The sequence below is a fragment of the Calonectris borealis genome, chromosome Z, assembly GCF_964195595.1.
Source record: "Calonectris borealis chromosome Z, bCalBor7.hap1.2, whole genome shotgun sequence".
Lineage (NCBI taxonomy): Eukaryota > Metazoa > Chordata > Aves > Procellariiformes > Procellariidae > Calonectris > Calonectris borealis.
Window position 1 is genome coordinate 75,754,966 of NC_134352.1, and position 27,020 is coordinate 75,781,985.

General features: G+C 56.3%; 1 protein-coding gene across 1 annotated transcript; it reads right to left on the reverse strand.

The window, feature by feature from the left end:
- Positions 1 to 7: 7 nt before the first annotated feature.
- LOC142076067 (receptor-type tyrosine-protein phosphatase kappa-like) lies at positions 8 to 26,589 on the reverse strand. Its single transcript, XM_075138438.1, has 33 exons — positions 26,413 to 26,589; positions 18,293 to 18,475; positions 17,477 to 17,704; positions 16,794 to 17,036; positions 16,131 to 16,373; positions 14,880 to 15,122; positions 14,503 to 14,745; positions 14,126 to 14,368; positions 13,747 to 13,989; positions 12,889 to 13,179; positions 12,535 to 12,632; positions 11,803 to 11,995; positions 11,437 to 11,548; positions 11,066 to 11,312; positions 10,865 to 10,904; positions 10,224 to 10,323; positions 9,976 to 10,043; positions 9,547 to 9,689; positions 9,319 to 9,406; positions 8,622 to 8,692; positions 8,192 to 8,228; positions 7,345 to 7,442; positions 7,039 to 7,155; positions 5,777 to 5,934; positions 5,562 to 5,697; positions 4,680 to 4,829; positions 4,405 to 4,504; positions 3,779 to 3,858; positions 3,202 to 3,336; positions 2,639 to 2,764; positions 1,892 to 2,049; positions 1,469 to 1,604; positions 8 to 879 (listed from the first exon to the last, which is right to left on the reverse strand). The coding sequence occupies exons 1-33, from the start codon at positions 26,513 to 26,515 to the stop codon at positions 805 to 807; spliced, it is 4,929 nt and encodes a 1,642-aa protein (XP_074994539.1). The 5' UTR covers positions 26,516 to 26,589; the 3' UTR covers positions 8 to 804.
- Positions 26,590 to 27,020: the final 431 nt, after the last annotated feature.

The following is a 27,020-nucleotide window of genomic DNA, read 5'->3' on the forward strand; positions in this document are numbered from 1 at the left end:
ACCACCATGGCCAGCACAGAATCTTTATTGGTGAGACACAGAACAGAGCCGTGGGGTCAGTCCTGGCTCTGAGGTCCCTTGCCCTTGAGCAGCAAAGGCCGAACCAGTCTCCGTGGTGCAACAGCCCCTGCCAGAACCACATCCGGCACATATAAGTTGAGCCACTACAACCTGGGATTGCCATGGTGGAGCCAGACAGGCTGGTGAGGGAGCCTCTCTGGAGCTGGCAGGTCTGTGGCACCTGGATCAGGAAGGGATTGTGTGGGGTGGGAAGGACCAGGCTAGCCCTACAGGACTGTGGATTGTCCCTCCCTCGGCTTGGGCTCGGGCTTCATGCTTCTCCCAAAGTAGGACAGATAGCCTATGCTCCTGAGCCCCATGGATCTTACAGCGATTTGATGCTCCCCTGGCAAAACATGGTTTGGGTGTTGGTGGAGCTACCCCACTTTCCTTGTGGCTGCCTGAAGGGGCAAGGAAGCCTAGATGGGACATCTGGTTCTCTTCATCCTTGGCACAGACAGGTCAAGTCCTGGTGCCTCTGCTCTGATCTGCATATTCGGGCTGTGATTCTAGGTAAGTTCCGACGCACTCTGGGCAAAGGGTCAGGTTCCCGCTTAAAAGCCTGATGACGATTTGGAGACAGTCGAGCCTGTGCTCTCCAGCTGCAGAGGGGTGGCTTTTCAGGGGAGTGAAGCATTTTGGGGCTGTGCACACCCCTCTTGTCTCCCCTGGTTTCCACTGTTACTGATGGAGGGCTGTCAAGAGAGTCAAAGTCCTGGCCAGAGATGGGCTGTGGCCATGCCTCTACTTGAAATTCCCATAGGTTTCAAATGAATTCAAATAACTGAGGGCTAGTTCGTAGCAGAGCCCATACTGCTCCTGTGGACAGAAGGATGCATGTGAGAACCTGGTACGCCACCACCTGCAGTGGAAGGCCAGCCTTGGTTGCCAACAACTTCCTGAGCAAGCCAGGGGCAGGCACAGCCCACTCTCCTCCTCCCAGTCAGAGCCCACCTTCCCCCGCTGAGGAATCACGGGCATGTGCTCCAGTAGCTGAGAGCTGGGCTACCCCAATGCTGGAGCCAGCTGGTCTTGGGAGGAGAGCCAGCATCCATGGCATGAAGCATCTGCTGCTCACTCCCATCCAGGTTGCTTATCCCTGTGATGGCCTCTAGCACCCAGATCGGGTGGTGAGGTGGGTGCAGGACAGGCACCTGAGCACCCACCAGTGCAGCCCCCCCCGCTGAGCAGGCCAGGTGGACCAGAAAGGGGCAACTCAGCCCGCAGGATGCTTCAGAACTTGCCTGTGAGTGAGTGGGTATGTCCCAGGGGCAGAAAACAGGGTTTTCAGAGGTCTCATCTGCCCCTGCTGCCCCCGGGACGATCTGAGCCCATAGGTTGGGATGGTCCAGGCTATGGCTTTTGCTCCAGTGTTGCCATCCTGTCTGGGTTTGAAGTCAGAACCTACCACATCTTTAATCAGGTGTCTCCGCCGCCTCTTCAGCATCCTCACAGCCTGGGATACATCCACCAGCCCCTCGCTTTGGATCTGCTCACACAGGAAACTAGCAGCACAGAAGATTCCACTCCGGCTGGCACCATCCCTGTGGAGGATAGCAGGGGGAGAGTCACTTGCCCTGGGATCACCTGGCAGTGCTGAGTCTCAGAGGTGTCCCACTAGCCATGCAGGCTCTCAGGATGGTCGTGTCCACCAATCCTGCACCCAGCCAGCCTCCACAGGGAAGCCTTCCTCCCTAAACACAGCTGAATTCATGTTCATTTGTCCACCCTTCACCTGAACTGAGGACGTTGCTGTGACCCAAGTTCACTGATGCAGCCAGGGCTGAGCCAGTTCTGTGCCACGGCTGCTCCTCCGAGAGACATCACTCACCAGCAGGTGATAAGGATGTGTCCGTCTTGGCTCTGCCGATGGTGTGTCTCCACCTTCCCTAGCAGGCTGATGATGGTGGCAGGGTGCGGGGGAAGACGCTGCTCCATGGGCCAGTCCTTCAGTTGCCAGAACCGAACTTCCAGTGCAGATTTCTTGGGCTAGCAGGGAAGAAGGACAGTGGGAAGAGAAGAAACACATTGGCTTCACCGAGGGAAGGGAGGGACAGTGTCTGTCCTGGCTCAGCCATGGACACTGGATCAAGGGAGCAGCTCCACAGTGGGATGGCCCAGTCCCAGACTCTGCCCTTCTCCGTTGAGTGCTCTGAGGTCGGCAGATGGACAGAGCACAAGATAAGAGCTGACCACCAGGTGCAACTCAGACTGATGCCAGTCCAGCACCCAGCTACCTGTAATAGCTGTCCCCATCCACGAACCACCACCAAGATGCACAGCCTCTGTTTATGGCTGCTGTCATCCACGTTAGAAAGGTACACAAATGAACCTCTGCCTTGTACCTCGCAGCCTCACCCTCTTGGGACTAACCTCTCTCCCAAGGCGAAAGGCCCTGCTCTGGCCAGTGCCCTTCCAGGACCCCATCAGATCCCTCTGACCATTGTGGCCTCTTCCACCGCTAGCTGTGACTTTGACCCCAAATCAAAGCCTGCTGACGCTGCAGCCTGGCTGGTCCTCCCAGGTCTTGCAAAGGCTGTTCTCAAAGGACTTCACCATCTCTGTGCAAAGAGCTCACCTGCTGCCTGTTGGTGAGGGCAAGTGTCCAGGCTGTGAAGCCAGCTCCGGGCTCCTCTGAGATCAGGCGGACATAGAAATGGCCATAGGCACCTTCACCCTGGGTGGGCCAGAACTCCACATATGTCTAGGGGGGAGACACGCACGTGATCACACACAGCCCTGACCTGCAAGCGTGGCAGAGCTCAGCACCTCACATGGGTGTACTCACACCAGCCCCTCGCCCATAAGCCACAGTGTGCAGGTGAGTGCTCTGCCTGCCATTTGCTGGGGACCAACCCGCGGTGCTCCAGCCAGAAAAATAACTCTCCTGCGGAGAGGACACCTGGGCAGGCATAAGCAAAACCCAGGGGATGTTCCCTTGCTGTGAGACTGGGGACACCCACCGCTGTAGAGCCATGGTGCTGGGACTGTCCTCACGGCTATCCTAGATGCAGCCCACGAGCTTGCAGTGGGCTCCTGCAGCAAGCAGGCTCTCATGAGAAGAGCTGCGTGGGGCCAAAGGCAAAAAGCACATTGCCCAGCCTCACAAGGGGCAGGGAGGGCTGCGTGTGGGCTGCTGACCTTGTCCAGCTCCTGGAGCTGGTTCAGCACAACCACCGATGTGCAGGTGTAATCCCAGACCAGAGCCCAGAAATCCACCAGCGTGGTGGAGAAAGGCAGCTGGGTGACGATGAGTCTGTCCTCCTCGCTGTATGTCTGCAAAACACACCGGGGTGTTGGGGGAAGAGGTCACACAATCCACACACCCCCCCGAGAGCCCTTCTGAAGAGCTCTCTGCCTCCCTCCAGCCAGAGCTCTGCAGGCCAGGGGCAGAGCCCAAGGAGATGCAGGGCACCCCAGCCCTGCTCAGAGCAGGCTTGCACCCCGCTGCCCCCTCAGCTCATCACGCCCGGGCTCTGCTCCCAGCAGGCAAAAGCCAGCGGCTGTGCAGCAGCCTGCTGAGCTGTCTGTGCAGGCAGGGTTTAGCCTGATCACGGGGGCCATCTCCTGGTGGCTGGGCCCCAGCCGCTGGGGAATAGTCACTGTGAAGCAGCCCCAGGGCTGGGACACCTCCAAGCAGGGTGGCATGGTCTACCCCTGCCTCAAGCAGTGGTGCCCGGGGGGATCTCTGCAGGTCCCGCTGGGGTTAGAGCCTTACGTTGGCAAACACGGCGTTGATGTAACCTGGCGAGCCGTCTGCATTCAGCGAGGACATCAGCATGGGCCGGCAGGAATCCGCTGCGGAGGCAAGGAGCAGAAAGAGAAATGATGAGCCATCCTTTCCCTGCACAGAGGCATGGGGCTTTCCCTGCAAGTGGTGGGGTCAGCGTGGCTCCCTGTGGCATGGGCTGGAGGGGCTTGGATGAACAGACACCACCAGCCCCATGGCCATGACGGCTCATGGCTGCCTGAATGGGATGTCCAAAACCCCATGTGCGAAGGCACAGAGGCACAGCAGGTCCACCCTCCTCATTGCTCCCTGATGCCTCATCTGGGCTCCTCCTCTGGGACAAATTGGACTCAGGGACTTGTTTATCCCAGATGTACCCCATGAATACATGCCTCCAGCAAGCCCAGAAGGAAGCAGGGATGGGGTCTTGCTCCCATGGAGGGATCAGCCTAATCTATGTTTATTACCAACCAGAAAATGACGATTGGACCTTGGGCAGAACCTGCCAGTGGCGTGGTGCTGGGGAGGGAAGCAGCAGGGCAGCATTGTCCCCCGATGCTGCTCTCAGGCGCTGAGTTGCAGAGCAAGGGGCTGCCCAGCCCTTCCAGCGGTACCTGGCAGGATCCCTGGCTTGCGGTTCTTGGGCTGGTTGCTGGGTTTCTCCGCTTCTCTACATGGCAGGAGCTGGAACAACTCGGAAAACTTCTGCAGGGCCTGTAGGGATGATTCAGCCACGCAAGTCCTGCCTGTCAGCTCCTCCCCTTCTTCAGCCATCCCAGAGAAATGCTCCCCCATCGCCATCCCACAGCTGGGGAGGGAAGCAGTAGGGGGAGGCACCACAGACCAGCTCCCGCAGCACCAGACCCACTGCACCAGATCCTAGTGGTACCTTGAACTCCTTCTCTAGTACATTGTTGTGCCTTGAGGTCTCAGCTTCTCGAAGGCAGCGGACATGGCTGGCGATGCACTCCACTGGGACCCCGGTGCTGCCGCAGAGCAAGCCTTCGAGAAGCACCTCATAGAGGAAGGTGTACTGCTCCTGCATGAGGACACGTGTCAGCTGCACAGTCTGGAGCAGCTCCATGAGGAGCCCTGGGACTCCAGACCACCAGCTCACTGGCATCGACCTGTGCCAGGAATGAGCCAGGTCCATCCTTCACCTTCCTGCTGTGGGGTCTGAGGCACCTGAGACACCTCTCAGTGCAGGCAGCCCTGCTCTGAGAAACAGCCAGCAACGGCAACAACCCATACAGACCATCTTCCTGTGGTTTAATGCTCCCTCTTAGAGCAGACTCTTGCTCTGGAGAAGGAAATCCAGAAAACCAGTGAACTAGTTAGTCCTACAAGCAGCTGGATGGTTCTGCCCAACCTAATTTCCTCCAAAGGGTCCCAGCACTGAGCAGACCATGGGGACGTAGTCCCTCGGCCAGGACACTGCTGCCCTGCAGATGTCACAAGGGCAGACATCCTGAAGGACGTGTGGACTCTCATTCATGCTTCTTGCCTTCAAGAAAGTCCTTGTATACCAGGATGACTGGTACATATGAATGCTGTTGGCATCTCAAAGGGTCTCAGGGAACATGGATCCCAACTAGGTTTGGACACAGCGCTGAAAACAAGATCCTGCAGTCTCCATCACCTGGCAGCTCCAGTCCCTGTGACTAGACCATGAATGGCATGGCCAGTGTGGCTTTGCATGCCACACCTCTGGGAAGGGTGGGAAGCAGATCTGCAGCCTGACAGTGTGCAGGGAACCGGTAACACTCCTCACCTTGGTCTGCACCATGCTGACCCGCTGCTCCCGCAGCCTCTGCACGCAGTGAAACACATCCACCTTCCCCTCAGCCTTCCCCATCTTCAGGAGGAAGTCCAGGGCGATGAAGGTACCTGTCCGTCCGATCCCTGCACTGAGGACACAGAAAATTGGGGGTCAGCGCTGCGCCGGCCAACCTTGCCCCAGCACCCAAGCACTCCCAGCCCCAGTACCTGCAGTGCACCAGCACAGGTCCGGCAGGCGCTTCCAACCCCCTCTTGTTCACCACCTCCACTAAGCAGAGGAGCTGGGCAGGGTTTCTGGGGACCCCGTGGTCTGGCCATAGCAGGTAGTGAAACTGCTCCACCACTCTTGGGAGAGCACAGCCTGCCTGCAAAGAGGGAGATACGGCTGGGAACAGGGAGCAGGAAACAACCTGGAAACTTGCATGAAGTAATTGCATGCTAACATGTAGGGAGCAGTGGAGAAAACCACTTCAGGGGGGCACCAGCACAGTGTTCCCCCCAGCACTCCCACCACAATGACTGCTCCACTATAGCTCATCAGACAGCAAAGGGCAAATTCACCTGGCACACAGCCACACAATTCGCTTTGTTCTCTGTTTCCCCAGCGCTGCGAACAGTGAACTCAGAGCAGTAAATGCAGCTTGTGCCCCAGAGGGAAAAAAAATAATAATCACAGTGTAGAGTGTTTCCATAGCTATCAAAAAGCCCTGGCTTCCCCAAATAAGGCATTTCCTAAGGCTGGTACTGCACTGATGTGAATGTAGTCACTTTTTTTACCAGCCCGTCATGTGTTTTTCCCTAAACATCACATTCACTTTGTCTGAACTTATGAACTGCTATGTCCCACCATCAGGTGCTTTTGGAAATTTCAGCTAGGGCAAGACAAGAAAAGACAAGAATATGCATAACTGCAATTTCTTTATATTGTACCTGTTTTCCCCTCCTTCCAGCTCCTTTAGTTTCTGCTTATTATCTGAGGTATAACTTCCACAGAAGTACCCACCTTGAGAAATGTCATTATATAAGTTATCTTAAACCATGAACTATCTGTTCAGATTTAGGAGCTGTAAGTGACCACAGAGCTTCGATGTGGACCCTCTGCAGACTGGTCCAGGTGACAGGCAGGCACATGTCCCATCATCCTGGATGTACACAGATGCCATTTTATACCCTTTAACTGCTTTTATACCTTTTGTGATCACCTCATCCAAGCCCTCAAGGATGCACGATCAGCCCATGTGCATCATCAGTTCAGACTCAGCTGGGATGACCGCTGGAGCTGACCAATTTCTACCTGGCACAGAAACCTGGGGCCAATGCCCTGGCATGGCATCCAGTAATAGCAATGCTGACCTGCCAGTGCTGGAGACCAGGCAGGGCTCCCCACAGTCTCTTGGCTGACAGCTCCCACCAGCTGCTGCAACCAAAAAGCATCCTCCATTCCCATCTCAGCTACATGCCAGGCTTACCTTCTGCAGGCAGAAGATGCGTGTGACAAGGCCCGTGGTGGTCCTGGTGTTGTTGAGTGACACGGTGAAGTCCCCGTAGACCTGCTCCTGCTCTGGCCAATACTGCTCGCACTTGGTCTGTCAACAGCAGCGAGACCACTAAGTACAAGCAAACCCATTAGGGGAGCGTTGCAAGCCAGCAGTGGTGTGGAGCTGCTCTCTGCCCTCATTGACAGCTGCACTGGGAGCAAAGCAAAGCAAAGCAGGCAAGGAAGCCCGGGCTCTGGGGAGGTCCAAGCTGAGCACAAACTGAGATGGTTTCTCTACCTTGTTCTGCTCCACTAAGCCCGTCAGCATCACGATGACCGAGGTCTTCTCCTGCCAGACCATTTGCCAGAAATCCACCACTGTCCCAGGCAAGGGGCCTTGGGGAGGAAGAGGAGAGCCCTGTGCCAGTGTCCAGGCCACAGGGGTGTAGTTGCTCCCAGGCACAGCTCAGACATTCCCAGACTACGAGCAGCCCTGGGCTTCCCTCTGCCTGGGGACTAACACTGCACAGCCTGGGCACAGCAGCATCTGGCAGGGGGTGCTGGGCACCTTGGCTTCATCACCCATGTTAGAAATCAGGAGAAGGAAGCCGGAGGGCAGGTGAACCCAGGGTACGTCAGGGATTCACTGCTGCTTCAGGGGCTTCCCCATCCAGACCCTCAAGACAACCATGAGCTGATCCCACATTTAGGGTCCTATTTCCTGAAGAGCATTTCTGCAGCTTTGCAAGGAGCCTGAGACCTCCTCACCATGTGCTGCATGCAGCAGACTAACCCATCTCAGCTTTGCACTGTTGGAAGGAGCCTGCCCCTGAGTGCACCGAGTGCAGACGTCTCAGGCATTTGCAGGTTTATCCCTGTCACACCAGCCGCCAAAGGGAACAAACCAGGCTTGTGGGTGGAAGGACTATGTCCTCAGCCTGGGCAATGCTGAGGTCAAACTGCCACCGAGCCCTTCCGTGCCCTGTGGCAGCCGTAATCACCGTCCAAGACAGAGGCCCAGGAGATATACAGGGCCTTGGACTGAGCCATTAACAGCTCCTAGGCTGCTGTCCCAGTTCCCCACTCCCCAAAGTGCTCAGAGGAGGGATTGGCATCTCCTGAGCATGGGGGCTGGGAGCACCCACCTTGAGCTGCAATGAAGAAGCGTGGACTCCGGTAGCTCTGTGGGGGAGAGGTTAAATGTTTAACAGGGAATGAAATAACGGACCCATCCCCACAGGACCAGAGCCCAGAGCCCTCGGCACAGCGTGTCCCACAGCACCGCTCCTGGGCAGTTGGGAGAGTGGGTACCCAGGGGCTGCATCTCAGCTCCTGCCCCCTCACACAGGTCCCTTTTTATTAGGGGTGAGAACTGCACACAAACCTAGAGTACGCCTGGCAGCTCAGAGAGGATGCAAGGAAAGCGACATTCCAAGACCTGCCGAAGGCAGCAAGTGCCAGACCCTGGGGCCACCCATGTGAGCAGGACTGGCCTCACCCAGCACAGCCAGGCACCTCTCCTACCCTGCCCAGCCACCTCTACCCTGCCCAGGGCAGCAATTCCTCGCTACCTACATCCACGTAGCTGGCATTGATGTAGCCTTTCCCCATGTCAGAGGGCTGCAGCACCACACGGCAGTGATCGTCTGAAAGAGAAGGGAGGTGGGAGTCGGTGGACTGTTTGTTCGGGGCAGCAACAGAGTGACTGTTTAAGGAGGGGGATATAATTTAGGAAAGCCCGGGACTGTCTGCTCCCTCCTCAGCAACACTCCAGGCCTCAGGACACGTTCAGAGGTAAAAAACAGCTAATGAGATGAAAGGTGACATGGGACAGCAGGAAATGCAATGTGTTTTTGGGGAAGACTGCTAATGCAATGGCCAAACCTCCACACCATGTGGGGCCCAGAGGAGCTTTTAAGTTTTGATAGAAATTGGGTCACTCCCTCTGCTTTCCCACAAATAGCCACCTCTGGATGGGACACAGCAGTGTTCAGCAATGACTAACAGCAGGAACAGGAATACAATGATGAATGATTAACCTTACAGGGAGATTTGAGGAGCAATTTGAGAACAAGGATTCTCCAACTGGATATAAAACAGTGGGGCCAACATGATGATTTTGGAAAACCCCTCTGTGTTTCAGTGGCCACAGAGGATGAGATGAGGAGCTCAGCATTGCTGAATAGCTGGAGGGCACCTACACCAGCCCAGCACCCTGTACTGCCCGACCACCTCCAAGTGCCTGTGCCAACCCCTGAAGAGCTCTGCTTACATGGGATGATGCTCTTGTAGCGGTTCTTGTTCTGATTACACAGCTCCTTCCCAGCATCGCAGGGATGCAACAAAGTGGAGGACAGTTGCTGCAGAGGAAGAAGACAAGCCCACTCTGCATTGGCACGTATTCTGGGGCTGGCCAAGGCCAACTGCATTGCACACCCAAGGAACGGGTGAGTGCTGGGTGGAAAGTGCAGTCAGGTGGGAAAGCAAAGCTAAACCAGACCTGATACTCTCTCAGACGCCCAGCGTCATGCCTGTTGACTGATTCATCCTCTATCTGCTCTGCCTCTATTTCTGCCCTCTTAAACCTCTTCAGAGCCTCCAGCAGTTCCTCCACGGGGATCTGTGTGTTCAGCTTGCTCACACCTATGGAGACGATGAGGCCAGGAGTTTAGCATGCACCTGATGGCTGGCCCTGGAGCTCTGCAGCTGGGACCAAGTTGGCATTACAGTGGTCAGGACCCCACCAAACCATAGATTGTCCCTCCCCATGCAGGTCCCTTTCTCCTGGGAGGTGTCCCTTTCCCCATGCTGGCCAGCTCTGATCCCCTTGTTCCTGTAAGGACCTTACAGAGCCTGTAAGCACCCCGTCTGTGATTTTAACAGACAGCCTGTCCAGACAAGGCACGCAGGACGTCTGCTCATACTGCACCTCCTCGACATCTTCGCAGGGGGATAGTGCTGTTGTTCTCTGAGGTTTTTGAACTGTTGTACTTTCGCCTGCAAAACAGCAAGTCAGGCCCATAGACCAGCAGAAGAGAGAGACAGAGGAGAGGCTGTTGCCCATGTAGCAGCCGTGCCTCCCACCTTGCTTTATCTCAGGGTCCACTTGGGCACTCCCTGGCAGTGCAAGGTGCTGGCTGGCTCACAGAGAGCAGGAGAGGTGAGGCACATACTGACCTGAAGAGCACGAAGAGCAGCAAAATCCCCAGTGCCAGGAGTGCAACGACCAGCGCTACTATCATGGGCATCCTGCCCAGCAGAGGCACCGGCTCCTGCCCTGCAACGAGCGCAGCCCAGACTCAGGCTCCCACACAGCCTGAACCAGGCGTCAGGAGATCCCACAGGGGCATGGGGTCAAAAGCATCTTCCCTCATCTCCCACCACAGGCTTTGCATTGGAGAATAGCTAAGCTGGTGCAGAAAGAGTAGGAGCTTGCTTGGTGTGATACCCTTCAGCGTGGGCCGTGTCTCCCTGACTGCCCCAGGCACGGACAGAGCGTGGTGACATGTTGCGTTTCTGGGGTTGCGCAGGCACCAGGGGAGCACTAGGACTAAGATGTAATATGCAGTGATGGCAGGGATGATGCACAGAGTCCAGCTGCCATCGGTGCCACACCCGTCCAAGTGGCCTCAGGTTGCCCAAAGCAACCATACATAGATAACCTCAAGATCCAGAGAGCTTCCATGAAGATGGAAGTAGGACAAGGAGGCCCACAGCTCCTGCACTTGGCCAGCTCCTCTCCAAGGAAAGCGGCCAGGCTGGGAAAAGGGAAGATGCAGGAGAGAGGCTTGGGCACAGGGAGTGAGGAGCCCACTTACCAACAGAGAAGCTGTAGCACGCGCAGGTGAACTTCTCTGCCTGTTGGAGGAGACGGGAGGGAGAGCTCAGGCCTCTCCTGCCCCACTGCCCACCCTGGGGGCAAAGGCCTCCCACCCACAGCCACCAAATGCCCCGGCTGTGGCCGAGGACCCCGGGGACACTGTCCTGCCAAGGCACCCCGGCTCTCAGTGGAGAGGTACCTGCTGCGAGCGGTGGACGAGGCGGAGAAGGGCCGTGTAGTCCGAGCCTGGCTGGAGGGCAGCGTTGTGGTAACCCTGCCCACGGGTCCCCTCACCCAGCACAAAGTCCGTGGGGGTGGTGAGGTTGAGCACGGCGGCCACGTAGGCACGGGGCTGCCGGCTGGTGTTGAAGGGCTGCAGCTCCCCTGAGCAGGCGTCTTCCACCGCCGTGCCGTTGTGCGTCGCAGCCACGATGAGCTGGTGCTCCCTGCAAGGCAGGAGGGTGAGAGGGCCGGGAGAGAGGGGGATGGAGGCAGCTGCAGGCAAGCGCTGCCGGTGGGGAAACCCATCGTGGGGCTGCGGAGAGCAGAGATGCTGGCGGCTGCGCTCACCTGGCTGCCTCGGGGGGGTGGGCGATGGGGCGGAGGGGAAGCACGGCCGTCCCTTGGGATGGGGAGATGTCACGGACACTGCGGCAGCTGAAGTCAAGAGGGTGCGAGGTGTCTGGAGGGGAAGACCCGAGGGATGAGCATCAGCGGGCAGCACGGCAGGGGCTGTGTGGGGAGCAGGGGCAGCACGGCAGGGGCTGTGTGGGGAGCAGGGGCAGCCCCGGGCAGTGCAGGCTGCAGAGCACAGCTTCTCTGTGCCCAGGCTCCTCCACGCCGGCCAGGAGGCCACAGGGCTGGGGACAGAGACCTGCCTCAGCCAGGGTGCACGCCGTGGCCACCCCAGAGGGACAGGGATGCAGCGAGCCTTACCTGAGCTGTTGGTCTGAAACTCCCACAGCGACGCAGCCCCAGCTCCGGCGGCCGTGAGTCCCTGCACCGACACCACGTAGCTGCTGCCGGGGCTGTGCTCGGGCAGCGGGTGCTCAGTGACGGAGCTGCTCAGCCGCAGCCGCTCCATCTCCAGGAAGCCACCATCCTGCGCACTCCTCGTCGTGACGTTCAGCTGGGGAGAGGAGACAGAGCGGGAGGGCAGCAGCTCCGACCTGCCCTCTGGGAGCCTGCCCACAGCACAACGAGACAGAGCAAAGCACCCCTGCAAGCCTCCCTTCCCCGTGAGTGCCCCGGTTGTGAAAGGCTCCCAGAGAGGAACCAGCAGGAGCCTTGGCCCCATGCGTGGTCCTCAAAGCAGACAAGAGGAAGGGAGGAGGAATTTGGAGCTAACACTCAAGACGTCAGAGCGGCTGCCTCTGAGCAAAGGACCAAGCCTCTGTGAAAGAGCTGAGGGCAAGAGGGAGGCTGTTCCTTTGAAGAGGTGTATATACGTGTAGTGAGCCTGAGGCCAGGTCATTGGTATGGTATTGCAACACCGCAGGCACTGTGGTGACATCCCCCACAAGACGAGCCCTGAACTTCTCTTTCCTCCCGCAGGTCATCACGGCTTTCCCTTCCCCACTCTCTCCCAGGCTGCCTGCACACAGCTCCAGGCAGGGAGGTGCCTGGCAAGGTGAGAGGGACCACAGGGAGTCCATGGTCCCCTGGTACCTGGTATCCGATGATCTCCCCTTTGCAGGAGGGCAGCGCCTTCCACCTGAGGGAGCCCGTGCTGGGATCCAGCCACAGCTTCTCTGGTTTGTCTGGCACTGGAAGCACAGGACACAGGATAATGCATGGGGCCAGTGGGGAGGGACTGATCCCAGAGCAGGGTGCAGGCAGCTTCTGGCTCAGGGGAGAGTGAGGAGGGGACGTGCTGTGCTCCGGGGCCCTGCACAGCCCCTTCCCCAGAGCCCCACAGGATCTGAGCAGCCCGATCCCAGGACCATCACTGCAGAGAGCAGATGATCAGGCTGAGCTGCCAGGTGCAGGGTAACTTTACATTTCATGTAGGAGGACACGTACCCGTTTCTTTTGTCCTGAGGAACCGTGTGTACAGGATCGTGCTGGGAGGCAGAGAGATGGTGACACTGTAGAGAGTGAAGGGCTGCAGAGGGGGACAGGCAAATGTTCCCTTCCAGCCATGTAGCATCTCCTCTTCGTTCACCTCTTCAGCCTCACAGGGTGGGGAGGAAGCCACTGCCAGCCGGCACCTGGCCCAAATGTGCTGGCAGGCGTCAGGGAGCCTGCAGGTCCAGTTCAGTTTGATGCTGGTGCTGGAAATCTCCAAAGTCCCGGGGACAACCTGGAGGACCTCTGTGAAGGAAATATTGCAAGACGGCCACTTCCTTCCCTTCCCCTCCCAACCTTGCAAGGGTGCTGCAGTCAGACAGGCCTGCTCCCCACCCAGCCGGGAGGGAGGGAAAGCGAGAGGCTGAAATCATCACTCCAATTCTGGTAAGGGATCAGGAGGAGTTTGGGGTCATGGTGTGCTCATAAGCTGGACATGACCTTTTGGAGAATTCCCCCAGTGATGCAGTTGCCCCCATTCAGTAAAACATCAGGACATGGTGGGGGGAATAGGGGGAAGAGCAGGACAGTGTGCCCCCACCTGGGCTACATCACAGGTCACAGGGAGCAGCAAAGGGGTCCTTCTGCCCTCACACCCTCTGAGTTGTGTGGTTGGAGTCATCCTTTGGTGCCACAGGAGAGCACAAAGGGACACATTTCATCCTGGCTTTGCTGGAGTTGCTTCCACGGTCATCAAACCTCACGGCACTAGTCCCAGGGGAAAACCATGACCTTCCCATCCTGACTCACTCAGACGCATTCCCAGCATCTCGCCCCTGCAAAGTACCATCCTGCTCCTGGTGCCTCCCTTACCGATGCACTCCACACTGGACTGAATGTGGATCCAGCCACCTCTGCTGTCCCTTCCCAGCCATGGGTCTCTGTACACAGGATTCCTGTCGTTGATGGGCTGGTCTTCTCCCAAACATTTGACATGAGTGAAGGATGGCTGGAAACCCTCAGGGCAGCTCAGCAACACTTCGTCGTTCTTCTTGTAGTTCTCCTGGTCTGGTGCCAGATGGAGTCTTGTGTCCCACTGGGGTCTTTGGCACGTTTCTGGCAGAGTTGAAAGTGGATGTTAGTTGAGGTGGGAGGGAGACAAGCTGGGTCAGGGGTGCATGGTGGGATATCAGCTATCGTTCAGTTTGTGGTAGAGCGGGGCAGCCAGGAGAAATCCTGATGCCTTCCTTACCGATGCACTCCACATTGGACTGAATGCGGATCCAGCCACCTCTGCTGTCCCTTCTACGCCAAACTGCTCTGTGTACAGGATTCCAGTAGCTGTTCGACTGAACCTCACTCAAACATTTGACATGGGTGAAGGATGGCTGGAAACCCTCGGGGCAGCTCAGCATCACTTCATCGTTCTTCTTGTAATTCTCCTGGTCTGGTGCCAGCTGGAGTCTTGTGTCCCACTGGGGTCTTTGGCACGTTTCTGGCAGAGTTGAAAGGGGGTGTTAGTTGGGGTGGGAGGTGACAGCTGGATCAGGGGTGGGTGGTGGGATATCAGCAATCATTCTGTTTGGGACAGAGCAGGGCATCCAGGAGAACTCCTGATGCCTCCCTTACCCATGCACTCCACGCTGGACTGAATCTGGATCCAGTCACCTCTGCTGTCCCTTCCATGCCAAACTACTCTTTGTATAGGATTCCCGTAGCTGATGGACTGGACCTCACTCAAACATGTGACATGGGTGAAGGATGGCTGGAAACCCTCAGGGCAGCTCAGCATCACTTCATCGTTCTTCTTGTAATTCTCCTGGTCTGGTGCCAGCTGGAGTCTTGTGTCCCACTGGGGTCTTTGGCACGTTTCTGGCAGAGTTGAAAGGGGGTGTTAGTTGGGGTGGGAGGTGACAGCTGGATCAGGGGTGGGTGGTGGGATATCAGCAATCATTCTGTTTGGGACAGAGCAGGGCATCCAGGAGAACTCCTGATGCCTCCCTTACCCATGCACTCCACGCTGGACTGAATCTGGATCCAGTCACCTCTGCTGTCCCTTCCATGCCAAACTACTCTTTGTATAGGATTCCCGTAGCTGATGGACTGGACCTCACTCAAACATTTGACATGGGTGAAGGATGGCTGGAAACCCTCGGGGCAGCTCAGCAGCACTTCTTCATTCTTCTTGTAATTCTCCTGGTCTGGTGCCAGCTGGAGTCTTGTGTCCCACTGGGGTCTTTGGCACATTTCTGGCAGAGTTGGAAGTGGGTGTTAGTTGGGGTGGGAGGTGATGAGGTGGGGCATGAGGTAGTAGGAGGGAAACCCTCAGTAATCCCTCCAGCCACTGAAGGGAGAGGGAAGATGAGATGTCCATCTGCTAGGATGTTACCCGTGGGCAAGTCGTGTTGGGAGGAGGCTCTCCTTGTGCACCTGAAGTGTGAAGCATCACTCATCCATGAACCTCCCCCATCCATCCCTTTCTATCCGTGGACACTCTTAGCTGTCCACTACAGTCCGCAGCAGGGAGTTTCCCACATTGTCTCTCCCTGCCCACCTCCCCTGAGCACTGGGCCGCCCATGCACCGCCATCCCCACACTCAGCACAGCTCTGTCCCTCCCTGGAGGAGCCTCACATCCCCATTGCCTGAGGGACGGCATTGCTCTTCCCCCAGGTGCATCTCCCACAGGCTCCAGCCCTGATGCCAAGGGCTGACCCAGCCCTGGGCACTCAGGGATTCCTTCAGTCCTCTCCACTCCAGCTCCTGGGGCTGAGGAGATGTCCCCAGGGTCCCTCACCTGCACGGGTGGGCAGGGGCACAAGCCGAGCAGTGCACTCTGGGAAGGCAGCTGGAGGTGCAGCATGAACAAGGGCACTTCTGTGGGCACCTCAGTGCAGGGCCCCACGCGTGGCATCTCCACCAGGAACCTCCCACCCACCCGTGAATCGCAGGCTGGAGCCCTGCACACCCAGCGCTCTGCCCTGGCCTGGCATGGGCAACTCTGGCCACTGCCCCCCACCATCATCCCACAGCCCCTTCCTGCTGGGACCCTCAGGGACTGAGGCTGCCACCAGACCCCTCCCCGCAGAGGCTCCCCTGGAGCCCCGGGGCAAGCACAGGGCAGGCTCAGGGGCTGCCTCAACACGGCCTTCAGCAGCACCTACCATTTCCCCAGGCAGGCAGAGAGCTGAAACCTCCTCTGCACACACAGCCTGCCCTCCCCTGCTCACGGGGGAGAGCTCCTGATGCCTCCCTTACCGATGCACTCCACGTCGTACCAAAGGCGGATCCAGTCACCTCTGTTGTCCCTTCCCAACCACAGGTCTGTGTATGCAGGTTTCCTGTTGCTGGCGGGCTGGTCTTTCCCCCAACATTTGATTTCAGTGAAGGATGGCTGGAAACCCTCAGGGCAGCTCAGCAACACTTCGTCGTTCTTCTTGTAGTTCTCCTGGTCTGGTGTCAGCTGGAGTCTTGTGTCCCACAGGGGTCTTTGGCACGTTTCTGGCAGAGTTGGAAGGGGGTGTTAGTTGGGGTGGGAGGTGTTGGAGAGGTGTGGGGCAGGGGTAGGTGGTTTGGTATCAGCAATCCCCAGCAATCCCTCCAGCCATTGAAGGGAGAGGGAAGGTGACACGTCCATCTGCCATGACATGACCCCTCAGCAAGGCTTGTTGGGAGGGGGGTCTCCTTCTATACTGCTCAGGAAACACTGCAGGAGTTGCCAGCTTGCTCGGCCAGCACTACCTTGTCTCTTGTCTCCTGCCTGGGCTGTCCTCTTCAACAGTTTGCAAGGGCAACAAAGCACCAAGGAAGGACTGTGGCAATGGAAGGACTGAGGAAGAACTCAGCTGGGCAATGTCACAACCGGCTATCAAGGGTGAAGGTAGGGAGGGGACATGGGGGAGCTGCTGCTGCCTCACTTACCAATACACCTTACGGTCCTCTCAATGATCATCCAGGCACCTGTGCTGCTCCTGCCCCACCAGACATCTCCATAGACTGGTTTTCCAGAATTCATTTCTAAAAATTCCCTTGCACATTTGACCTTGGGGAAGGATGGCTTGAGATCTCCAGGGCAGGTCAACGTCAGTTCTTCATTCGGTTGGTAATATTTTCTCTTTGGTGGAAACTGAAGGCTTTCATCCCACTTGGGTTTTAGGCACTTTCCTGTCAGGGAGAAAGTGTGAGAGTCCCTCTCGGAGACAGGGGTTGCTCAGGCAGGAGGGGGACCGAGGCTTTGCTATGACTGAGAGTGATGCCAGCATTTAACACCACGAGGAAACCCAAGGATCCCCAAGTGCAGGAAAGGAGCGTGTGCCTGGGCAAGGTGGTGATAGGACACTGGGAGAGAAGCGAACTGAGGGGCAGAATCTGGCCTCCTCCAAACGTCCCATGGCCTGCAACTCAGGAATAGACTGGGAGGAGATGGAGGCACAGTGAGAAAACCTGTCCCACGCTGAAGGCTTCTGTCTCTCCCCACTTTGAAGACTGCTCCCAACTGGGGCCCATCTGAGTTGTGGCCAAGGCACAGATATGGCAGGACATCCAGGGTCGCTCCTCAGGGAGAAGCGCATGTAGCAGGGGACACCTACTCCTCCCCCACTTACCCGTGGTGCAGGTCAGCTTCTCTGCCACCCCATGCCATGTTCCCTGAGTGTCCTTCACTTCCCAAGCATTCTTCCAACCTGAAGATGTCCCTTTTGCACATCTGATCACAGCAAGGGGAGGAGGGTCCTTCATAAAGCAGCTCAGTGTCAGCTCTTCATTGAGCCCGTAAAACCTCTGGTTTGGGGTAAAGCGGAGCCTCGAGTCCCACTGGGGCTTCTGGCATCTCTCTGCACAGAGGAGGAGCAGGTGTAAGCACAATGTGAGGGGGCCTGCTGTGGGGTCTCCTGCCCTGACTTCGACACTGTCCAGCTCCTTTGGTTACCACATTCAACTCCAAATGCCTCCCTTGCAGTCTAGAGGAGAGTTAAGGGTGGCAGCAGGCTACCCGAAGAGCAGTCCCATCCATCCCTACAGATGTGTAGGCTTCCCCACTCAGGATCCATTTGAGTAAGGCTGACCAGGGACTGGGGTCCTCCCCAGCCTTCACACAGAGGTCCTTCCACTCCCACCACCTCGGCTATATGCCCAGGCACTGTCTGAAGGCATGGGGCTTACAGTAGCCCCCAGTGCCAGGACCCTTGTTCCTGCCTTTGAAGCCCTCCCCAGAAGCACAGACCCCCGGCAGCTGCCCGCGGCAAGGTGCTGAGACAAAAGGTCTGTCCCCCGGCACTGCCAGGACAGGGGGGAAAGCCAAGGCATCCAGGTCCCCTCCTCCTGGCCTGTCACCCAGGTGGGGCTGAAGCATGACCATGTCACGAAGGGTCTGATGCCAGCTCAGGACCCCCGGGGTCAGGGAGATGCGGGGCTGCGCTTACCCTTGCAGGTGGCAGTCCCGTTCCACAAGGTCTGGGTCCCGCTGGAAATGCATCTGATCTGGGGGACCGATGGCACATACTCCCCAGCACAGCTCAGCTGCACCAAATCGTTCAAGGCATAGCTGCTCTGGTTCGGGGTGAACTGCAGCTTGGGGTCCCAGTTGGAGGGAGCTTCACACCTTCCTGTGTGCAAAGGGCATGAGGGAGAGCCCTGAGGATCACTGAGCTCCGGCAGCGTCCTCGGGGGTGAGGAGGCCCTGTCCAGAGGGGTGCTGGTCCCCCTCACTTCAGAGGGGTGGCAGAGATGAGCACCTCCAGAGATGAGGCCCCAGACTCCAGCTGCATTAACCCTCCTCGCACACCCAGGTGCAATGCAGGAGGGTTACCCGCAGGTCCTCCTGCCCACCCACGTGCTGCCGAGGGATCCCAGACAGAGGGATCCAGCAGCCGGGTGGATGCTGCTCTCTCCTGCGCTCTCTCCCCTGAAGACAGGCCCTGAGGGAGTGCACCAGCCCCAGGGGGTCTCTGCTGGCACCACTCACCTGCATTCCCATCGTCCTGCTGGGCGCTACCTGCTCACACCCACATGCCCACTTGTTTGCAGCAAAAAGCCCACTCAAGTTGCCAATTCGCTTTTGCTCTGCAGGTTACACTTGTTATCTTCACTTCTCCATCCCTTGCCCAAAATACCCGCTGGCTCCTAGGACTGGATACCTCCTGTCCCATATCCCTCCCATCCTCACCCCGGAGGGGCAACACCCCCGCATCTGGGTTGGCAGAAAGGACTCGACAGGGACTGCAGGTGCATATTTAACCAGCTGCATGTTCAGTTGCATTTTTGTGCTGGTTTTGGCCGGGATAGAGTTAATTTTCTTCATAGTAGCTAGTATGGGGCTGTTTCGGATTTGTCCTGGAAACAGTGTTGATAACACGGGGATGTTTTCGTTACTGCTGAGCAGTGCTGACACAGGGTCAAGGTCTTTTCTGCTCCTCACCCCACCCCACCAGCGAGTAAGCTAGGAGGGGACACAGCTGGGACAGGTGACCCCAACTGATCAAAGGGATATTCCATACCATATGACATCATGTGCAGCATATAAATCTGGGGGAAGAACAAGAAAGGGGGGGATGTTCGGAGTGATGGCGTTTGTCTTCCCAAGTTACCGTTACATGTGATGAAGATGGCTGAACACCTGCCTGCTGATGGGAAGCAGTGAATGAATTCCTTGTTTTGCTTTGCTTGCGTGCACAGCTTTTGCTTTACCTGTTAAACTGCCTTTATCTCAACCCACGAGTTTTCTCACTTTTACTCTTCTGATTTTCTCCCCCATCCCACTGCGGGGGAGTGAGTGAGCAGCTGTGCGGTGCTTGTTACTGGCTGGGGTTAAACCACGACAACTTTGCAACATGTGGGTTGGACAATTGATGGAAGTAAATCTTCATATTTGTTTTCCACTAGATTCTAGACAGGAGTGCTGCTGGTTCTCTGCATGGCACTAATTTAGGTCTCTACCCTCTGACCAGATACCAATTTTCATGAAATAAGAAATGTACCTCTCTGTGAGCAATCTTCATCCAACGAATTCAGCTGCAAGTACCCAAACTTTGCCCAAAGTTACCAGGGTGCTGCCAGGCAGGCACAGTGAGTTTACACTGCCTCCCAACACACCCAAATGGCATTAGGGCTCACCATGAAACCATCATTGCTCTGCACTCCTAGTGCAGCAGGCCAACGGATTGTAACAGCTGCATCATCTCAGCCAGAGTAAAGCTCCTGCCAAATAAATGGAATAAAATCCCACCAGACTGGCAGATTGACCAGCAATTACTTCAGGCAAGTGAGAGCTACTCGTGAAGGCATTTCCAGTGTTTCATTTTGCATTTCAGGGCCCAAAATTGTACAAAGTTCATTCCTCGATGGGGATCCTTCCAGCTTAGCGTCACGGCAGAAATGTGAACAATCATTGCTTGAAAAGAGGTTTGCGAGGCCTCACCTCAAGCAAGAAGCAGTTCGAGGGAATGAAACCCCTCCAGTGGAGACAGCCCGGGAGCCGAGGGGGCTGCGAGTGCTCAGAGGCACATCTGGCCTCTCCCAGACCACCCCTGTCTTGACCTTCAATGCAAAGGGGGCTCGTTGCTTTTCCTTTTGTACGTGCTTCCATACCTCTTGGTAGCTGTTACAGTCCCCGCAGTTAGACAAAACCCACAGGCAGCACAGGACATAGCAACCTGCCGGGCAGGAAAAGAGGAGGGAAAGAGAAATTCTCCTTTGCGTGCAACCTGCTGACACAGGCGCAGATTTTGAGAGACATTTGGGACAGCGTCTTCCCACAAACACCGATGATCTGCTGGCAGGGGTGGTTGCAGCTATACGCCAGAGCTCTGCCTTGCTCCCAGCCCTCCCTGAGCCTCGCATCAAAACTTCTAGTGCCCTTCATGTAGCAAAGCATTTGCTGCTGATACAGCCATGAAGGAACCTCTCTAGAGGATTTTGGCCTTGTATGCTGCTTCCTTACAGAGGCCAGGGGTAACGCTACATTTAAAAAGGCTGTATCTCATGGCTGCTGCTTTAGGGGTGTAATACAGTGCAGACTTACTGTAGTACAAAGGAGAATTTGTTTAAAGTTTGTGATTTTTTTTTACTAAAAGGTAAAAGGCTGAATACGCCTGATTTCTGTACGCTGAAATTAGGCGTATTCAGCATTATACAAATTATAGTTGACAGGCACTTAGGATTGATTCAGCCTTTGCCTTAGTTACGGGCAGTTCACTAAAGTATAAGTAAATAGGCGCTGTGTAAGGCTCCTGGGCTGGAAGCGGGTGTGAAGGGATCCCTTGGACCGAGCTGGCACAACAGCCACACATTTCTGACTAAGCTGGCCACCTTCATCGTGATTCCAGTAAATCACTTCTCTCAAACCTGGGCATTTATCAGCCCTAATCCTGTGCCACAGACGTCAGCATCTTTTCCCTTTTATTTTTTTTTCAGATGAAAAGGGCCTGGCAGAGGTGCAGTTTATCTCCAGGGCTTCCTCAGTCCTCCTGTCCGTGTCTGCCAGGAGGGGCTGGCGGGATGCTGCTGTGATCTGGCGTGATTTCCAGTGCGGCATCAGGCAAGGGCAGACAGCTGAAACGTGCTTCTGCAAAGACCGCACGTGTGCCAGCGGTGTGTCCGCGGCCACGTCTGCCCTTCAGGCACAAGGACTCCGTCGGTGAGCCGTCCTGCAGGCAAACCCTCGTGCTCTCTCTTGGACCCGGTTGTGCCCGCAGAGCCCCATGCAGACGCCGTGAGGATGCCTGTCCTCTGCAACCCATCCTTTCCTTTCTCAGCCCTCTGAGCTGTGGGGGTGAGCATTCATCTCCTTTTTAATTCCCCACAGGCTCCTCTGAGCACTTTGGCCTGGCCAGATGTGGCCCTGTCGTGCTCACGCGTGGGGCAGGCAGGGGCTGATACGGCACCCAGACCCAGGCTGGGCATGGACCGCGCCGGGCAGAGCCCGAGGGCTGGGTGGGAGAGATCAGAAAAGGCAGGCAGAGCCCACAGCTCATTCTCATCCTTAGAGGAACCAGAGTCTGGAGAGCAATGCTGTTGAGGAGTGCACCAGCCTCAGAAATTAACCCAGAAATTAATGCTGTCTGACAGAAGGATGGGTATGACAAAATGAGCTTGCTTGCCTTGCAAAGGGGTAGTGTACACCAGGGAGACAGCCTGGGAGGCTGCCAAAGCCTATTTACCTCCTGTACGCAGAGCATCCGTGCCATCACAGCCCCTCCAGGGCTTGCCTCCTACCCGCACCCCTGCGGCTGCAGAGGAGTGGAAGACCTGCAGGGTGTCACAGCACCAACACCATCTGCGTTCAGGCACCTGCACCCGCTCAGAGCCCTTCCTGGTTGCATTTTTGAGGACTGCTTGAGGGTAAAGCCTAGAAGTTCCTGCTTACCCACAGAAGGGGGAAGAGAAGGCACTTTCAGTCCCCATCTGTTTTTGCCTCAAGAACATTGCTGAATACAACCCAATTCAACCTCACTTCTCCAATAAGCCCAAGCCCGGCAGGCATGTGATTACCCCTTGAGACTCACTGGGAGAAGCTAATCCATGATTGCTAGGTGCAGTAGAGATGCACAGGTCAGGGGGGACACCTCTGTCCTCACCCTCTTTCTTACATTCCGTTCCCAACCGCTCCGTAACCTTTGCCGTGAGAAAAGAGCTCTTTGGAGCAAAGGAGCCTTTGCTCTAACCCAGGGTGGCTGTTTGTGTGCTTTGGTGGTGGCCAGGGGAAGCTGCGTGGCACACTTGTGTCAGAGGGTATCGGATCTGCCCCAGTTTCACCAGGCTGGAACTCGCAATTTGTGCAAAGGAGACAGACGCACATGCTTGTGCACGGGGGGACGGGGCACTGCTGGAGAAGCGAGGGTGCTCAGAGAGAAAGGGGAAAGAAACACTCAGCTTCTAGCCTTATAGGGACTAACAGCATCTGGGAGAGTAAAGAAACAGTCATCAGACACTGTTTTTCATCCTGCACCGTGGTATGCAGACAGCCGCCCACAGGCCCTCTGCCCCCAACCGTAGGAAAGAGGCTGAGACAAATGAAATTTCAGCATGGAAAATATGATGTAGACATGACCAAACAGGCACCTCTTGTAACATGCAATGTGTGCTCACTGCGAAACGGAGAATGCTGAATGCCTAGGCAGGAGTGATAAAAAAAGGATAGTCTATTCACCTCATATAGTCAGAGATTAACTGTTACATTTTTCTTCAGTTGGTGCTGTTGAATATGAAATACCTTCCTTGTTAATATTGTTTAATATCCATGAATATAGTAAGCATTTTACAGAAATATCTGGACTGCCTGTCCCTACTGCAAAGGAGTTATGAGTCTGGCAGGCGAAACAAAGCCCCAGCATGCCCTAGAAACAGATGTCGGGGAGGATCAGGAGAAAGGAGAAATAGCTATGCTGGTAATTCAGGTCAGGCTCCTGGGTTCAGCCCTTTGCTTACCAGCAAAAGATGTACTTTCTTACATTATCCCATACATGAAGAATAAAAGACAAGGTGAAACCTAAGGAGCAGCAGGCAAAGTTCAACCCTTTTCCCATGGCAGCTCAGCAGCTAACAGAGGTGACAGAAAAGCGCGCTGGAGTCTTGCTGCATTTGATGTCATGTGCTTGCTGAGAGGAGCTAAAAAAAGCAACCGTTTCCACCAGTGGAGAGTGGTATTGCAAGCCACTGAGAAGACATGCATGGGTGTTAAAGCATCTCTGTACTCATCGCTAGCAACCAAAGCTGCCGAGTGGGTCTTTAAGAGCAATGGGCAGCGTGAGGGTGGGGAAGGGGCAGAGAGACCTCCGGGCCGCTCTGCTTGGGAGCAGTGCCAGGGAAAGGAGGTGGCGAAGCAGGACACTGAACGAGGCACCGCGGGAAGAGCAGGGAAATGGCAGCACTTCAACCTGTACTGCTCTGCCATGCAAAAGGGCATCTGGCAGGGTTTTAAGAACAGGAGGTGAAATACTTGTTTCCTGAATCTGTACTCTGGTAATGGGAAGTGGAAGCATAGAGGAGCGCACAGTCCACTGTGTCCAGCCCCAGGGCACTCCCCTGCAGCGTCTCTTAGCGTTTGCGTTCCCCACAGGATTTACTCTAGCCACTGTTTGAAATTCGAGTCCCACCGACACAAAACCTTTTGGATTGAGTGTGGCCTTATTTTACCTAGCACCCTCCCACCCACCGGGCATTGCAGCTACACTCCTAGTTAGGGCTCCTTGTCAGCTGCTACTAAATCACCGCGTAATGTCAAACAAGGCTGATGAGAAAGGGCGCAGGGCCAGCCTGGATCACAGACCCTGCCTCTGCAGGGAAAACATCCCCTAGAAGCTTCTCCACCCACCTCCCAGGCGCACTGGGACTGTAAAGGCATGAGGCTTTCGTACAGCTGCGGCGTCTCAGGGTGGAGCAAAACCCTGTAAGAACAGCGCAGCAAGACAATAAGGCGACAATAGGACAATGAGACAATGCGGACGGTGCCCCTGGGATGGGGTGAGCAGAGCAGCAGTGCTGCGCTGGCTCACGCTCGCACCACACACACCGACCACATCCTCTGCCTGCAGCTGCTGTGCTCTTCACCGGGCTCCCAGCAGCACCGGCGCGTGCCTTCACCTCCTGCCCTCCGACACAGCTATGCCATCTGGCCTCATCTCCTTGGCGAGTGCCAGGTTCGTAGCCCACGGCCCTTCCCCCAAATTATTGCCATGCCCGCGGATCTTCAGGAACCAGTGCTGCCAAGCGCTCAATGCTGGGGGACAATGCTGGGGCCCAGCGATTTTGGCGTGCAGGCACCCTGCTGAAAGGGGACACCCCCACACTGCCTGGCACCCTGGTCCCCCAGCGTGGGGAGGGACTTTGTGGGTGCTTGGAAGGGAACAGCGATGTGCAGCAGAGGCAGCTTGGCCACTGTCTCCACTGGGCCGTTCTTCTTCCCCGATCGTACCCTACATCTGCCAGGGTCATGGAGATGCTCAGGGACCCCTGGGAAGGCAGACCCTTGGGTGGCGGCCTGTCCCCATGTCCCCCATCTCTGCCCAATGGCTTTACCCTGCCCCACTGCCACTACCTGCCCCACAGAGGCCCATCCCACCCTAACAGGGATGGGAGGGACCCTGCTGCCCCATCCTGGATATCCCTCTTGTCCTGTTCCTCAGCAAGAGAAGGCCCCCGATCCATCAGGTGGGGACCTCGGCACAGGTCCGGGGATGGAATGAGCCCATGTGCTGAGGATGCAGGCAGGGCTGCCCGCACTGCTGGGTGCGGCTGCCAAATGTTTTTGTCTTGGTTCCTCTTTTCACAAACACCAAGGTGCAAACTCAGCAATACCGTCTCTGATGCAGGCAGCCCCAGACTCCTCCAGGGACGGCTGCGTGACCGAGACATGCAGAGCGTGCCAAGGGTCTGCTGGCCACCGGGTCCCTGCTGCGTCCCACCGCACACGTACGGCCAGGTCCTGGCCTTAGTGTGCACCGTGCAAACAAGCTGGAGAGCCACACAACGCTTGGGCACGGTTGCATGGTTGGCCTGGCAGGACAGCTTCAGTCGGGAATCTGGGCAAGGGGAAGCCGCTCTGCGCAGGAGGATATCCTCTGTCGCAGGTTTAGCCCTTGGTTTTTGAGTGACAGTGGGCTGTGCTCACGCTCCCTGAAACCACAGGGACACATTTCCTCTGGGAAGGGGCTCCTATGACCCATATCACACAGTGCAGACCCTGCCATCACTTCACATCAGCAACTAAAGATCCTGGTCCCATTCTCTGGCCTCTATCATAGCCAGGGTCCTTAATCAGCAGGTTTCTCTAGCCTGCATCAGCCCAAACACATCCCCACAGCAGGTTGGGACAACACGAGTAGAAGGTAGTGTAACGATTTCCATCACCTAGCCCTGGTAAGATTAGTTTAGAGAAATACTCCAATACAGACAGATACAGAGAAATGCAAAATCACGGCCCCTGGACCACAGCTCAAACCCCAGACAGTGCTGTGCTGGACTGATTGACCAGCCTCCCGGGAGGTCAGATAACGTGTGAGCCTGAAGATACTTGCTAAGTGACCTGCTGGAAGTGTGTAGCCTGCGTAGGAAGAGCCCAGCAAAGCTCTGGGGGTGCCCTGTCCCTCTGGCACCAAGGAAGCCCATTAAAGAGCAATCCCAGCACACTGTAACTCCCGAACCGCAGGGTCTCCTGGAGACGCAGGGGCTCCGCTCACAGCTCCCCAGGTCTTTGCTGGGCACCAGCACCCATCTCCACTGCGGTGAGGACATGGCATCTGCACACTGTGCAAAGAGAGATGGCCACCTGCTGCTCCCAGGGACACTGCCCACTCCATGCAGGAATGATACGGCCCCTGTGGAGGCTTTCCCAGCACAACGAGGTTTGCTGCCCTCCATCCATCCAGAGCTTCACCCCACCACAACCCCACTGATGCCCAAGTGTCTTGGTCCCTGGTATGGACATCAGCTCCAGTCCTCTCTGATAGAGCTGCTGCATCCTGCATGCGGTAAAGATACACAGCAAGCTTGCAGCAGGAGAGCAGCAAAACCTTCTCTTGTGGGGAGAGGAGCGAGCACTTCTTACCTGTTTCCTGGGGTTCTCTGGAGCCATTGGGGTCCGGCCCTTCCTGCTCCTGTGCTGCCAGAAGAGGTGTGAGGAGCAGGAGAAATGTCCATCGCAGGGCCATGTTTGCTTATGCTCCTAGGACAGGACTGAGGTCTCAGCCCCGCTGGCTGCCTCACAGCACACCCGTCTGATTGCGAGAGGTGCAAGCACAGAAAGGAAACAGCTACGCAGAGAAATCGCATATGGTACAAGAGGCTTCCTCATTGGAGAGGGAACCGCTGCCAGCATCGGCGCCGCTTTTATTCTCTTCTGTGCACTGGGGCAGCTTCACGCCCCTTTTGCAATCTTGCTGCTCTCTGATCATTTGTCTGAGAACCACAGTTTTCAGGCTTCCTGGCAGGAGCCACTACTAGCCACAATAGCTAGTGGCCTCCTCTTCCAGCACAGATCTCAGTGGTCCCAGGACTAGTGAGCTGTGCTGGTTCATGACTGGGGTTTTGCAGGAAGATGTAGCTTCCATACTCACACGGTAAAGTCAAGCAGAGACTACATCAGGACAACCCTCACCTTGTTACTGCCTGATAAGGATTGTGATAAAAAGGACTTCTGAAGTGCACTGATAATCT